The 14,705-nt window shown below is 38.6% G+C and overlaps 1 protein-coding gene across 1 annotated transcript; it reads left to right on the top strand.

Moving 5' to 3' along the window:
• Positions 1–577: 577 nt before the first annotated feature.
• On the top strand, positions 578–13,058 carry LOC104546234 (transcriptional regulator ATRX-like; the record flags this gene model as incomplete). The annotated part of the gene is made up of 7 exons (XM_010191575.1): positions 578–755; positions 1,745–1,939; positions 9,149–9,298; positions 10,431–10,556; positions 11,101–11,196; positions 11,761–11,889; positions 12,681–13,058. Coding segments are annotated over 7 exons (1,156 nt in total), but the record flags the coding sequence as incomplete, so codon positions are not given.
• Between the last annotated feature and the right edge of the window lie 1,647 nt (positions 13,059–14,705).

The raw sequence follows: 14,705 nt of genomic DNA, 5'->3' as shown, positions 1-14,705 counted from the left end.
AAAATATAGTTTGTAAAATTATATAGCAGTCATTTATAATGTATGGGGAGGGGGGAAAGGTTGAATGGAATAAAGTAAACTAATTCAATGTTAATACTCTTAAATAGTTTATTCTGTCAGGTATTTGTCAAGAGCTCATTTTAAGTTGAACCTGAGTGAGAGGATACTCAAAAAGGCAGATACATCAAAGAGGCAGTGTTGTTCTAGAGTTATCCTGAAAGTCCTCTAGCCAGGAAACAATTTCAGTAGCACGGGATATGCCTGTTTAAAATTATGGTTTAATTTGATGTAACTAATTTTATTAGAGTTTGAAAACTCAAACACAATATTTTTTTTTACCCACCAGTTTTTGCTAAAAGTTGGTTTGCAGAAGGCCCTGATCTGTGGTTCTGGGAGTGTATGTCTTGCTAAGAGTGTTGTCCTTGTAAAACCTGCATCTGCTTTATGCTTAATACAGTACTTTAATGAAGTTTTTGAGTTAATTTCAGGGTATGAGCAACTCCCTAATAACACAGCAACATGGGAACAATAGTTACTTTCCAAAATACTAAACTTTTGCAACTTTTCTCTGTTCCAGAGGCCGCTTGTTTATTATATCCACTAAAGCAGGTTCCCTCGGAATTAATCTCGTGGCTGCGAATAGAGTCATCATCTTCGATGCTTCTTGGAACCCGTCGTATGACATCCAGAGTATTTTCAGGGTTTACCGCTTTGGGCAGAGCAAACCTGTGTTTGTGTACAGGTTTTTGGCTCAGGTGGGTTTCTGTCTGATATTTTTGTGATGCTCTGGTCATGCAATCAAATTTTTAAACTATTTGGACTTGTGTTGGAGTCTGTAGTGGTCCACACTGATGCAGTCATCTTCCAGCTCTAATCTGATACCCTGCAGATACTAAAGATGTGTCATCATTCTGATGGTCAGTGATCTATGCTTTTTTTAAGCATAATGTAATTATTTCTTTTAGGAAGTGTCTTGCTTCATCTTGTAGTTCTTCAGGTGTTAGAAACTGAAGACCTCTTCCCAGTAACAGCACTTAACTCTTGGTCAAGTCACTATTTACTTGCCAACTTAAATAGATAATTTTTTGTAACACATTACTGTCAGACATAGGCTTTTTCTTCAGGCTTCAGTCTATTTTTGTAGTTTTCTAGGTGCACTTTTGAACTGTTGATATCCTTTTTAAATTACAATGTTCAGAACAGGCTGTGCTGTTCTCATACTTCTCATACTCATCATCTTTTTTAAAAAAAAAGTAATTTTCCTTTTTCATGAAGGATCTAATTTTTTTTCATACACAGCTGTAATGAATTAGACTTGACTGCTTCCCCTCTCCTCTCCACCCCAGTGGTTTGGTATCTGTTTTCCTTTTTGCAGGCTGCTCAAAGCAGCAAAATAAGGTACATGCTGTGGAAATTACCATTTTTTTGGTCAGAATCCTGCTTTGGGGAATTGAAGCAAAACCAGATCTCTTCAAAACACTACTGAAAAAATACATTTCATACTCCAGTCATAGCTGGATGACACCGGTCATGTGCACTATTCATACTGCTTTGTGTTTGCTTCCAGTTTAGGGGTTATTTTCTCGGCAGAGTGTTTTCAGGTAACTTTGTAGATACAGGGTCAAAGAAACGAGGAGAGCAGAGCACTATTACGTTGTTGTCCTATCTCTTCTGTAATTTTTTTGTTTCCTATATGCCAAGAAGGTTCAGTATTTGTATGAAAGCGAGTGTCGTCTTTTTTCAGGGGACGATGGAAGATAAGATCTATGACCGACAGGTAACAAAGCAGTCCTTGTCTTTTCGGGTTGTCGACCAGCAGCAAGTTGAACGTCATTTTACCATGAATGAACTGACAGAGCTGTACACGTTTGAGCCAGATTTGCTGGATGATCCTAATTCAGAAAAGAAAAAGAAGAGAGATACGCCAATGCTGCCAAAAGTAAGTTGATGCACATCACTAGGAATTATGTGCCATAAAAATAACCTGCGTCTGTTTAAGGACATGAGGTAGTTGATCTTGGAAGAAGAGTGCTGTGTTTTTACTTCACACCAGTGTTTTTCACTTGGAATGGAGCTGAATAGCAGGTGAAATATGTAATTGATATACCAGATAGTGTAATGACTTAGATAATGAGTTTCCCTTCAACATAATGAACAGTGTAAGAAAATGATCTTCAGTTAAAAGACAAACATTTTAAATTGGAACAAACATAAATACTTTTTCACACAATTTGAGTGAATAGAAGTTTTACTGAAGGAAACTGTGGAAGCCCAGATAAAAATGAACACCGAAGTGTGTGCTGGAGATATCTGGCCTTGCCTCAATTAGTGGTAATAGTCTGTGAGATGATACTGTACTTCAAGGTCTGGTTTTTAGCCAGCTAGGTAAGACTTCGTGAGAGTCAAATTAATCCGTGCTCTTTGCCGAACCTTTTTGGTTTTTAGTTCCTGGCTCAACTCTTCTTGGAGGGACCATTAATAGAGATATGGTAGAAATAGGAGAAAAGATGTGCTGGTTTACTGTGTAAGTGAGGAAAATTGAACAAGCTAAGATTTTTGTAACGTAATTTTAGTGTTGTTAGTACTAGCAGAGACCAGTGACGTTTTTTTATACAACTGTTTACAGAACTTACTGAGAATACTGATACTCTGTACTCTGATATAACATGAAGTAGTGATGTCGGACCTTTTATCAACTTGGTGCTAAATGAATTTTAAGATCACAGTGGTTTGTTTTCACTGAGGCCTGCCTAAATCTGTTTGTAGTGGGTGTGGCGTGTGTAGTTGTGGTCCATTGTCACTCTTCTGCTCTACATAGTAGTGGTTCACTATCCTGTGGGATACTTAGAGAACTGAAAAATTGGCTAACTGAATTTAAAAATAAGAACTATAGCTTTTACAGTCAGACAGGAGTGAACTTCAGGGGAAAGAACAGTTGATACGCTTATGTCATTCTTTTTTTCCAAGTCAGTTTGTATTTAAGATTAGGCTATGGGTTCGTACTTAGTGTGATTTGTATTCCTTGTACGTGGACTGCTAAAGACTAATTAATTATTAAGCTGTTGTGCAATTATCTTTGCTCCTTACCAGGTGAATAGCTAGTAAACAGTAAATATGTGACCTGTAGTTAGTTAACTGGTTAAATTTTGGAGTTACTGCTGTGTTTAGGTCATTACACAGTGTCAGGGTGTGGGGAGGGTGGTTTTCCAGTTTGTAAACCTATTAATTTCCAAGGCAAATGGTATGTTCTCTATTCCAGACTATCTGTAGATCACTGTATTATAATACATTGTGGTAAGGCGTTTTTTTTATTCTCAGTAGTTTGGCCATTCTCTGAAATGTCTGTTAGACCACCTACGGTGTTGGTGCAGCTGCCAGGGGGATTTAGGAAGTGTTAGCCCTGTAAGTGTTAGTCACTGTTATAGATGCATTTTAAAACCCTTGAAAACAAACTTTAATAGCTGTATCTAAGCTCCTTTTATTACAGTGTTTCTCACTGTAAGCAGTAAATTGCAGAGGATGGTAAATTTTATTCTACTTTTTTACGACGTTGTACATATTTATTTTGGCAAATTTTTTTCACCTCCTGAAACATCTTCCTTTAGGTTGTAATTAATAGTACTTATTTCATCCTTTTTTACTTTCTTAGTTATTTTATGCCATATACATTTGTGCTTCCACAAACTCATAGCTAATGCATCACCATTGGCTGCTGCTGCTGCTGCTTGTTTTTAAAAAACCAACATCTGGCATTGACCTGCCTTGCCTTGATGAATAGCGCTTAGCGCCAAGGTAGAAAACAAAGAAAATCCATTTCATTTGGTCCTCATGTTTACTATTTTGATGATTCCCCTTTTTAAGAAAAATATTTTTGGCTGCATTTATCTTCCTGGTGAAGCTCAGCTGATGAGGCTGGTTTATTTTCATTCCACCATTAGGTTCTTGCTTTGCACACAAAACTGAGCTAGTCCCGTAGTTGCAGTGACTCCTCCCTTGGTCCCCATGACCTATTTAAGTGAATTCTGGCTCTTGTCTCATTTATGATATCATAAGTTTAACTTTTGTGTTTTGTTTCCTATTTTTTGGTCTATACAATTCTCTAAAATTTTCCATAAAGTAGCAAGGAGGACACACCACAGTGGATGTTCTTCTCTAAATTATGCAAGGTTATTCATTCAGAAAGTTAACTATACAATTTTATCAGAGAGGCATGATTTGCCTTTTTAAAACTTCTTAACAGTAAATGAATTTCACAACACACTCGTAGCACTTTTTTACAGTTGATTAAGAAGACAGTTGATACGCTGATGAAAACATTCGATTGTAACATTAATTACACAGCATTTGAAAATTACAATTTTAAGATCATGTTGCAGGCTGTCCCGATGCTTTGTTCCTGGTGACTTCAGCACACCCAACCTGGTCTCTGCAGAAACAAAACCCGCTAAAACTTCACCTGTGCTCCTCTACCCTGTGCTTACAAAGACTGAGCTGTTCCTTATAATTACCAGCAAAGCAAAATGGGCATTTAGGTGAAAAGAAAGCTTTAGTTCTGCCTTTTCCAAGTTTGGGGTATAATTGTCTCTTTTTGTCTTCAGGCCTCTCTTACATCTTCAAAGCGCAGTTCCTTGAACAATGTTAGCACTGTGTAATTTCACTGTTGTGCGGGCTGGAAGGTGAGGGATTGCCTTGGTAATCCTTAGCATTGGTGTGAAATGCACAGTGAAAACACATAAATACATTAGAAGTGTCAAGTGGAGATAGAGCTGCACTCTGAAAGAGCAAAATCCTCAGTGTATGGGTACAAAGATGTTTGAAAATACACATTTTTTGAATTGACCCCTTCCAAGCGTGCTTTTTAGAGGGAATTCTGAATAGGAATTAGGTGAAATGTTTTCCATCTTTTCTCCAACTGTCAATAAGCATGAATGTGAAACCTGGAGGGACGCTAGGTTTCTGCTAGACTTCTGCTGCGTCAGAGAGCTTCGTGACTTCAGTGACACCCCACTGGAGGAAGGCGTTTAGGTATCGTCGTGTATGTTGAGTGATTCAGGGCTGAGCATTAGGGTTCTGACTCCTAGTTTTGACACAATTTTCAGCTTCTTCATAATGGTTTTTAATCCTTTTGCTTTCAATGGGCTAGTAGAGTTCATTCAATGTTGTTGTAAAGTCAGAAGTAAAGCAGTTACGTGAGTGAAGAAGCAAATTCTACTTGAATTTTAAAATATATCCTCAGAATTTTGGTTTTGCAATAATCCAAGCTGCAAAGACCAGTTTTCTTCGAAAGTGGTGTTAAAGGCAGAAGGATGTTTGACTGTGGCTGTTGTTTATAAAAAGTCACACGGCAAATGTGCAGTATGCAGGTTTTTTGGAAGCTTATCAAGAGTTTCATGTTGAGTTTTAATTTTAGGAGCAGTTTTCTTCCCTTTGCGGTCTGAGCAAGACCTTCAGGTTGCCGAGGAGCCAGTGCGTGTGGTTCTCAGGGTAAAATGCACGTTGCGCTACAACCATAATTTCGTAGTCCCATTTCTGTGCCCTTACCCCCCTGAAACACCTTCTACATCTCGAACAATGTAAATACTTGGTTTTAACAGAATACTTTCACTGTGAATGTTGTCCACGTGAATTATTGAATTAGTCTTGACTTCTACTCTTGATTTTATTCTGCTGCTATCCCTGCAGAATTGAAAAGGACTGTGTTAGAAATTCAGCCCAAATAAAGGTGTAATGGGTGTCTTAAGAGTGAGTAATCACTCTGTCAAATTTGCTGTATTTCAGTGTAGAAGTAATTACTGTATACAAGACATGAGCCTTATGCAAATGTAGTGACTCATCTAACAGACTAAAGGCACAAGTGGATTTGTTATTGCTGTAGAGTAGCAATTTAAAAGGAGAAGATGGTGTAAAGTGAGAGATTTCTGCTTAATGTATTATGACTATTTCGGGTGTTACATACTGCTTTGTTTTGAATTTAACAGTGGATCTCGAGTCTTTTTTTAAATCAGCGCGGTTTATGGCTGAGCTGTTGTTTTGGGCTTTTTTACAGTAGGTTCTCACAGACTCTTAACATTCAGCTCCCGAAGGATTGTACGCTGGGATAGATTGATACATAGCTCATGGGAAAATGTGTTTTCACCCAGAATACCGATAGCTGGACCCGGAGATAAGTGTGATACGTATTCCAGAGTGGTATAGAGGAGGATTTCCTCAGCAGGCACCATTGCCCCCTCTGCTCCTCACTTATTCTTCCCTGGATCCGCGTGTTCAGTGGATTGGGGTTGCAGTCACGTTTTTATGTGAAATGAAAACTTGGCTCAGTTGAGGCCATGTAACGCAGATTGGAAAAGCAGATTAAAATAATAGTTCGGATGCAGTTGGATGTAGCATATCATTATTTTATACTGCCTCGAGACATAGCCAGGGCGTGTGTTTTCCTGTAGTTCCATGCTAGGGGACAAATGTGTGAATTTTGAAAGCCTGTTGATCTCGGAATCAGAAGAATTTGTTCCTTATTGAAATTTATTGTAATTTTTAACAGTATTAGATGTTCAATTGGTTGATAAAAACTTGCTTATTACAATGTAACTTGCGTTCCTTCATGGAAGCTTTTCTTCCTAATATGTTTATCTCTCCATTGCATTTAATTTCCATCAGGATTTTAAAAAGACAGACCTTTTTTTGAAATTCAAAACATTTTTTCAGTATATCTTAATTTTTTTCATTCATCATCAGGATTGCATCTTAAAGCTTATAAAGTAATTGATAATCATTGTTCTATCAACAAGCTAAACAAATGACAATGAATACTTATTCTGAGTTTTTGTGTATAAGGTGAATGTGTTATTTTTTTCCCTGTAAAATTGAACTAAATGGCAGTACCTTTCGTATCCCACTTTTCAAGCTCCATCATTAAGAAAGTTAATGCAAAATAAAATTTAGACAAAGAAAAGCAAACACACAGTTGGATGTAATTTAAACCACATTTTGAAGGCTGTGTTGGCTGAGCGAGTGTGGATTATATTCCAGTATTGTTTTCAATAATAGTGTTACCATGGAAGTTAATGCATATGAATGTCCAGGAAACCCTCCACACTGATGTGCAGCTACGGTGTGCTCAGAGCTTATTTTTGTAATATCTTTTTGACTTCTTCACCCACTTCCTCTAGATATTTTCATCATATCCCATTACCACATCCCTTTTGTCTCTGCCTTCTCTCCCACCACCCCAAAAATACCATTATTTGCCTACTACTTATGCAGATACTACACTGAATATTTTGTTGAGGAGCTGATGATCACAGAATCACAGAATCGCTCGGTTGGAAAAGCCCTCCAAGATCATCACGTCCAACCGCTCCTGTCTACCCCCTAAACCATATCCCTAAGTACCTCGTCTACCCACTCTTTAAATACATCCAGGGATGGTGACTCCACCACCTCCCTGGGCAGCCTGTTCCAGCTTCTGACGACCCTCTCAGTAAAGAACTTCCTCCTTATCTCTAACCTGAACCTCCCTTGGCACATTTTTAGTGAGACCACATAGAAGGATGAACAAAGTCAAGGTTATATAATTGGTTAGCGTAACTGAGTTATAAACACACACAGAAACACCTTTGTGTTTCCACATGCAGTTCCCAGTGCTGCAAAAATCTGTTTGCTCGTGGGTACAGCCATTGTTCCCAATCACCGTTCTGTCTGGATTATTAAATGTCAGGGTAGGACAGTTTATATTGTACTTGTACAAATCCCCAGCAGAATAAGGGCGTGATGTGGAGTGGTATTCATATAATTCATATAATCTGTAGGTATTCATACAGTTCTACTGCAAAAAGTATATTCAGCCTATTCACTGTAATTCATTTCAGAATGAGATGAATAGTTAAATGAGATGAAGGTTTTGTATTATGAATTTTAGACTGAACGCTGAGGTACATTGGAGCTTTCTTCATACAGCAAGCTCATCAGTGGTACAAGTGCATTTAAAAAAAACCTGTGTTCAATAATGATCTCCAAAAGGAGACTCCTGCAGTTTTTAATAGTCTTAGAGAATGCATTTTTCTTCTCTTCATCCTTTGCAGCATCACCTTTATTTTAACACAAAAGAGGCATCATCTTTGGAAAAACTGTGGACTGGGATGTTGATTTAGTGAGAACGAGAACTGCAAAACCATTACTACCTACCTTGAAATACCAGCTTTTGGCATTCATTTTCTCAGTTTTTGTATCACTTTTTCACTGAGATAACGATCTATCATAATGTGGCATCTGTAGTCCAGACAAGGGCAGTAGCAACTTAGTATTTTGGTTAGGAGCTAGTTTGTGTGTATTTTATCTAGGAGATATTCAACATTTTGCTAATAGGATTTATGTGTAATTTTTTGGTATTAGAAATCTTAGACTGAATGCTGACATTTTCTTTGGAGTTTTTATATATATATCTCATATATATATACACACACACACAAATACAGATATATGTATATAAAATGTTATTTGAACAAAACCTTCACAATAGTTTGCCGTTATAAAGGACGTTGTAAATATTTCTGTCATCCTTAAAAGAAATTAAGCATTAGGGGTATTGTGGAATAGAGAGGTCTAAATCGCAACCTGCTGATGAAATCCTGTTCATGGCAGTGATTTGACCTTTCCTAGTCCAGATGGGTGGGGGACTCTTTATCTTGACGTGTATCTTCACAGTTTTAAGAAAGCAGCCTTTTCTGTTGAATGCTGATGGACAGTTGATGGATGAAAGTACCACTTAGTGTTTTAAATCCAGTAGAGGTGCTCTTTTATCTGTTACGAGTGCAGATTATTGATGGATCCTCTCAGGTATCCAGCCTAAGCAAAGGAGAAATCATTGAGCACATTCTACTCTTTTTAGGTTCTTAAACTGCATTTACAGTTGGGGAATCTGAGTGCGTTCCTGTGGTTCATTAAGCGATAGGACTGTCTTCTCTCCAACGGATTGTTAATCCATTACCCACCCTCAGAGGAAAATCATACTTTTAAATGATTTTTAAATTTGATTTCACTGTGAAGTGCTCTGTGTGAAATGGGGTCAAAGGAGTAAGTTACACGTGCAGAGAGAGTAAACATAGTAGAGCTACTGAGTGACTTCTCGTTTTCTGATCTTTCATTTGAACAGGATACGATTCTGGCAGAGTTGCTTCAAATCAATAAAGAGTACATCGTTGGGTATCATGAACATGACTCACTCCTGGACCATAAGGAGGAAGAGGAACTCACTGAAGAAGAAAGGAAGGCAGCGTGGGCAGAATATGAAGCAGAGAAGAAGGTAAAGCTGTCTGATGAGGTTAACTTACACGAAAATAACCTTCCTGGCTTTAGGTACCACATACCTTTTCAGGTTGTTTTCTTATAGGCTGAGCAATGGATATGTAAAGCAAATGTAGACATATGAGAAATGGATATACCATGTCCTGTGTGCTCTTTCGAAGCTGGTCTCTTGTGTGTATTTTCTTTGTTACTTTCATTTAAAAGTTACTTGTTTGTTTGACACACATTTTGTCTGTTTCCTAATAAAACTCAACTGGTATCCTATGTAATATTTCTCTTTACCATTTGAGGGAAATTTCTAGCTCCATTAAACATATACAATTGATCTTAGAATTTCTTGCCACAATCCCACAGTCATAAGCATCTGCCAGAAAAGACCTAAAAGCTTGGAGTTTTTCTCTGTTATTTACTCTGTCTTGCTTATTTGATATTTAAGTAGGTGGTAGAATAAAGAAAATTGTAAATTGACTACAGATTTGGATTTTTTTTTTACTGTAAAAGGAATGTGATAGCTTGGTGTAACTGCCTAATAGCAGAAAATTCCTGGAAAGGCAAAGTTTGGTATTCAGATCCGATCAGTAACCTGAAAGTACAGAAAGAGGATGTATAAATTGCCTCTGACCATCTTGAGTGAACAAATGTCAAATGAAAGGGAGAAATGAGAGAAGGTTTTGTGAGGGAGAAGAAATAGGAAGTTAGAAGACAGTAAGTACTGGAATTGCCCTATGAGAAACCCATATGAGAGATCAGCTTTATATTTCTGCTAATAAATATTACATTTCACTTCAAAATTTGATTACAGTCAGGTCAAACTCAACATCAGGTAGTAGGTTTGCAATACTAAAAAGTGCATCTTAATAAACTAAAGGTACACTAATAAGCTGTGGACATTTTTTTTTCTTAGTATACCAAACAATTATAATGAAGCTAAACTTTCATATTACTGAAGAGTAGAACTTAGACTCCTCTGTGATTGAAGTGTCCTTTTAAATTGAGGTTTGGAAAGGATTTACAGCACTTGTAGTTTTGTTTGAGAACTGATTTGCCCGTCTATGCTGTTTCATGGGTTTTTACAGAAGACCATCAGGTATCAGAGTTATTCAGATTCAAGTGCGTTTTGTGTTTTTAAGGGTTTGACTATGCGTTTCAACATGCCAACTGGGACCAATATGCTTCCCACAAATTTCAACTCGCAAACACCTTATATCCCTTTCAATTTGGGTGCTCTGTCAGCAATGAGTAATCAACAGCTGGAGGTAAGTACCAGTCCCAGTAGTGTAACACGTACCAGTAACCTGTCTGTCTTGCCGTAAGCATGCCTGTATTTTTCTGTCACAAATAATGGTTCATGCCATTCTTAAATCTCTTTATGTAATTGTATCCTATTTTTAATAGGTTTTTTTTTTTGTGCATGTGGCTGTATTGAAGTCTAACCTGAATGCATGTAAAACTATACCTGGGTAGTACCTCAGGATTCTGGAGGATTAATTGCATTCTTGCAGAAAATTTCCCTGGGTAGAACTGTAGCGCTCTTGATCTGAAAACCTTTGGGTACAAAAATAGTTTTTAATCAATACTGTCCACTGTGCAAATTAGCAGATTTATGCATGCTGTTCAGTTGCCCTATGCTGAAATTCAGTTGTGTGGAAGCTGAGACACATTGACTTGTGCACATTGAGAGAAGTAAGTAATTAAAGTCTAGGTACGCAAGGCAAAGAGGAAGAAAGCTTGGAAAAGGTTGGCAAAGAAATGTGTTCTTTGTGTCTGTGCTTTGTAATTATTTTTCTGGTGTTTTCTCAGGACCTTATTAATCAAGGAAGAGAAAAAGTTGTGGAAGCAACCAACAGTGTAACTGCAGCAAGAATTCAGCCCCTTGAAGACATCATTTCAACGATAGTGAGTGAACTGGAGAACTGTAGGTTTGGTTCAGGAGATGGGAAGATGTTAAGACATTATGAGGCAAAGGAATTGCTATTGCATGTGGTCATTCAGCTGATTAATTGCATTATTAATTCATTAATATAATTTCCAGTTTATATTCACCTTTATCCCTGGAGCTTGCAATAACCCTTAACGGTATCTAGATTACATAAAGCCTTAGAGGACTGGCAGTTTAGGTTCATAATTATTTGCCATGCCCGGAAAATGCTGATTTCCTACACATAAGAAGAATAATTATACACAAATAAGATGTGTTTCCTATATTTTGTCTTTGTCCATCTTAGGCTGCCACATTTCTCACTCCCTCTTAGTAATCTAGGGGTGTTACCTTAATTAGCAGTTGGAAGAATTGATAACTCATAGTTTTGATTCTGGTGAAGAAGAATTTTGCATTTACTGGAAACGGGGCTGTGTTTTAACTCTTGATGCAACTCTGAACATAATGCAGGACCTCAGTTCCCATCGCTCTTTTGTTAAAATGACTGGTGCCAAGAAGGTTTTGTTTTTTCTCCTTTTCAGTGGAAAGAAAATTTAACGCTCACAGAGAGCCAAGTCCAGGCCCTGGCACTCAGCAGGCAGGCAAGCCAGGAGCTTGATGTCAAGCGCCGAGAAGCCATCTACAATGATGTCCTTACTAAGCAACAGATGGTAAAACATCTCATATTAGTTTGATCAACTGTCCGTGTTTGAAGTGCGATGTTGAGTGTGGGCTTTGCGCAGGTGTGTTCATAAGACAGCAGTGTATGTTTAAGTTCATCGGTATGTACGTGCAGAACGTGCACTCTGACGGCACTGTGTAACGGTGGGTGTGATGGTGACTTCTGCAGCGTGGCGGATTGCAATACTGAGCCTCATTGGAGGAGACTCCGTAAGTTCATTTTTAAATAACTGCTCGCCAGATTTTTCTGTTGAAGTAGTTTGCTGGAAGGTCATGGGGCTTAAAGAGAAATCTGATTCCTGGAGCTCAGAAAGCAACTTAGGAAACACACATCTTAGAAAGTATTGTTAGTGGGGGTTTTTTAGCTTAGAATTATTTTGCCAAATCTGAAAGTTGCCCAGATTGTGTCAATGGGAAGAGGTTTCTCTTAGGCAAACAAACATTTAGTGACAGTCCGCGTGCAGGACTTCCAAAGGGATGATAAATGCTACCTGGCAAATAACGTCGTAGCTTGTACCTGGGAATAATTTCACAGTATAGTGCATGTTGCCCTAGCAACAAACCGAAATGCTGTATGCAATACAATAGGCAAGGCATTAGGACAACTTAGCCCTAAATGGTGTTACTAAATGGTTTCGCCGGTGAATACCGTCACATTAGTGATGGTGATAACAATGGGGCTTTTTTCCCTCAGCCATGCAATCCCTAACAAATTGATTTTCCCTCTGAACTTGATACTTGAGGGCCGGGCAGCTCTGACAGCTCTGCTTTCCCTTCACAGTTGATCGGTTGTGTCCAGAGGATCCTGATGAACAGAAGGCTCCAGCAGCAGTACAATCAGCAGCAGCAGCAGCAGCAGATGTCGTACCAGCAAGCAGCAATGAGTCATCTCATGATGCCAAAGCCTCCAAATTTAATCATGAATCCTTCCAACTACCAACAGATAGATATGAGAGGAATGTATCAGTCAGTGTCCGGTGGTATGCAGCCGCCACCATTACAACGAGCACCACCCCCAATGAGAGGCAAAAATCCAGGGCCTTCCCAAGGGAAATCAATGTGATTTTGCACTAAAAGCCTAAAGGATTGTTAAAATCAGAGAAAGAACTTTTTATTTTTTTAGGAATCAATGGCTTAACAGAACTCAACTGTAAAAAAAGAAAAAAGAAAAAAGTTTGGTTGGTCCCCTTAAATGCCATGTTCCATATTTAGTGTTTCAGCTTTGTTTAAATAGGACATGATGTTTTCCCTGTTGTCAGTGATGTTGCCTAGAATCTTCTTACATATGTTGAGTACAGGAGATAACAAGTTGTTTTCAGTGAAAACAAGTCCTCCCGTAACAGTAGCATCTCCACAGGTTTCCTGTCTAAACTCCTATGCTTGCTTTTAGTAGCTGCGAAGCCGTCACAGGACGTGAGAAGCTTAGGAAGGACTCCGAGGCTGTGTGTTTCGGTAACCATGTGAATTGTAAACAGATGAGTTCTTGATTAGAGTTGATTCCTCAAATTATGGAATACTTTTCTGCTTACCCATTTCTTGATATTAGTGGGAATATTATAACAGAACTAGTCTAGTTTCCTTCTGACCGAGGTCTGGACTCGTGCTATATCATCGATGCTGAATGAAACAGGAACTGAAAATACTCTTTGAAACAGAATTGAATGCAATATCCTTAAGTACTACTGCTCTGAAACTTTTGAGTCATGCAGTTACATAGAAACTGTGTATTCAGCCTTAAATAGTGGCTTGGAGAAGGCAATGGTCCTTCCCTGGTCTTCTGCCATGTTTTCTTTTCACTTTTATGTGATGAAATAACAAGTGGTGATCTTAGAGCTGGAGGTGTTTTTCCTTCACGCGCGAATTCACGCTACGCAGAGTCCAGTACAAAGCACATTTCTGTTAACTCCTTAATGCTGGTGCTACTGTCTTTTCCCATTGCCGGCAATGGGAGACGGGCCAAGAAAATTCAATTCCTGGTATTTGGGGAGTTAAAATAGTGATGGTGGCCAAGGTCAAACCTTGCTAGATAAACAACTCTAAAATGGCAGAACCGTTGCTGACTGAAAATCGATACAGAGAAAGTGCTGTAGCAACTTAGCAGTGAAATAACCTTTCCTCTGTTAGCGAAGAGTTTTGGTTATGCACTCCTCCCCATTCCCTTTTTGTTTGAAAAAATTACTTAGTGCACAAAGAGCTTGGTTTCATTCATTTGGGGCTTTTTGGGTTTGGGTTTTGTTTTTCTTTTGGAGTGTAGACCAGAGATACATTTCTGGTTTATTATACGTCATTAGCAGTCTCTTTACCCACACTTTTGTGCTTGTGAAGATCTAATTAAATACAAATAGGGCTTTTCTTTGAATATAGTTTGGTTGATTCTTCCTCCTCCCAAAAAAAGTGTATAACCTGGGGTAGAAGTAAGGGACAGGAAGGTTTGAGGCGGTGGTGCATTGACTACAGAGAGCTCTGGAGGAACACGCGGATGGAGGCGTTGGCTCCAGATGTTGTTGGACTCCTCTGCCTTGCTGACATGGACTGAAATGGTTTTGGTTTCTGGAAAGTTTCTTGCAGGAGTTTGAGTTCTTGCCCTGAACGGACAAGTGGTTTTTGCATCTCAGTACGCAAATCTTACACGATGTTTCATTTTGCGATTGACGCTTGGGTTGGGAGCTGAACAGAGTTTGCTTGGTCTGTTGCGAAACCAGCTAACAAGTTGCTGTCGTGGACTTTTTCTTTTCAGAAGATACCACAGGAGAACCTCAGTATGTTCTAGTGCTTTGCCAGCTCTGCAGTTACTTTTAATTTGGTG

Source organism: Mesitornis unicolor, unplaced genomic scaffold (genome assembly GCF_000695765.1).
Source record: "Mesitornis unicolor isolate BGI_N332 unplaced genomic scaffold, ASM69576v1 scaffold37479, whole genome shotgun sequence".
Classification (NCBI taxonomy): Eukaryota; Metazoa; Chordata; class Aves; order Mesitornithiformes; family Mesitornithidae; genus Mesitornis; species Mesitornis unicolor.
This window is presented reverse-complemented; position numbering and strand designations above follow the sequence as displayed.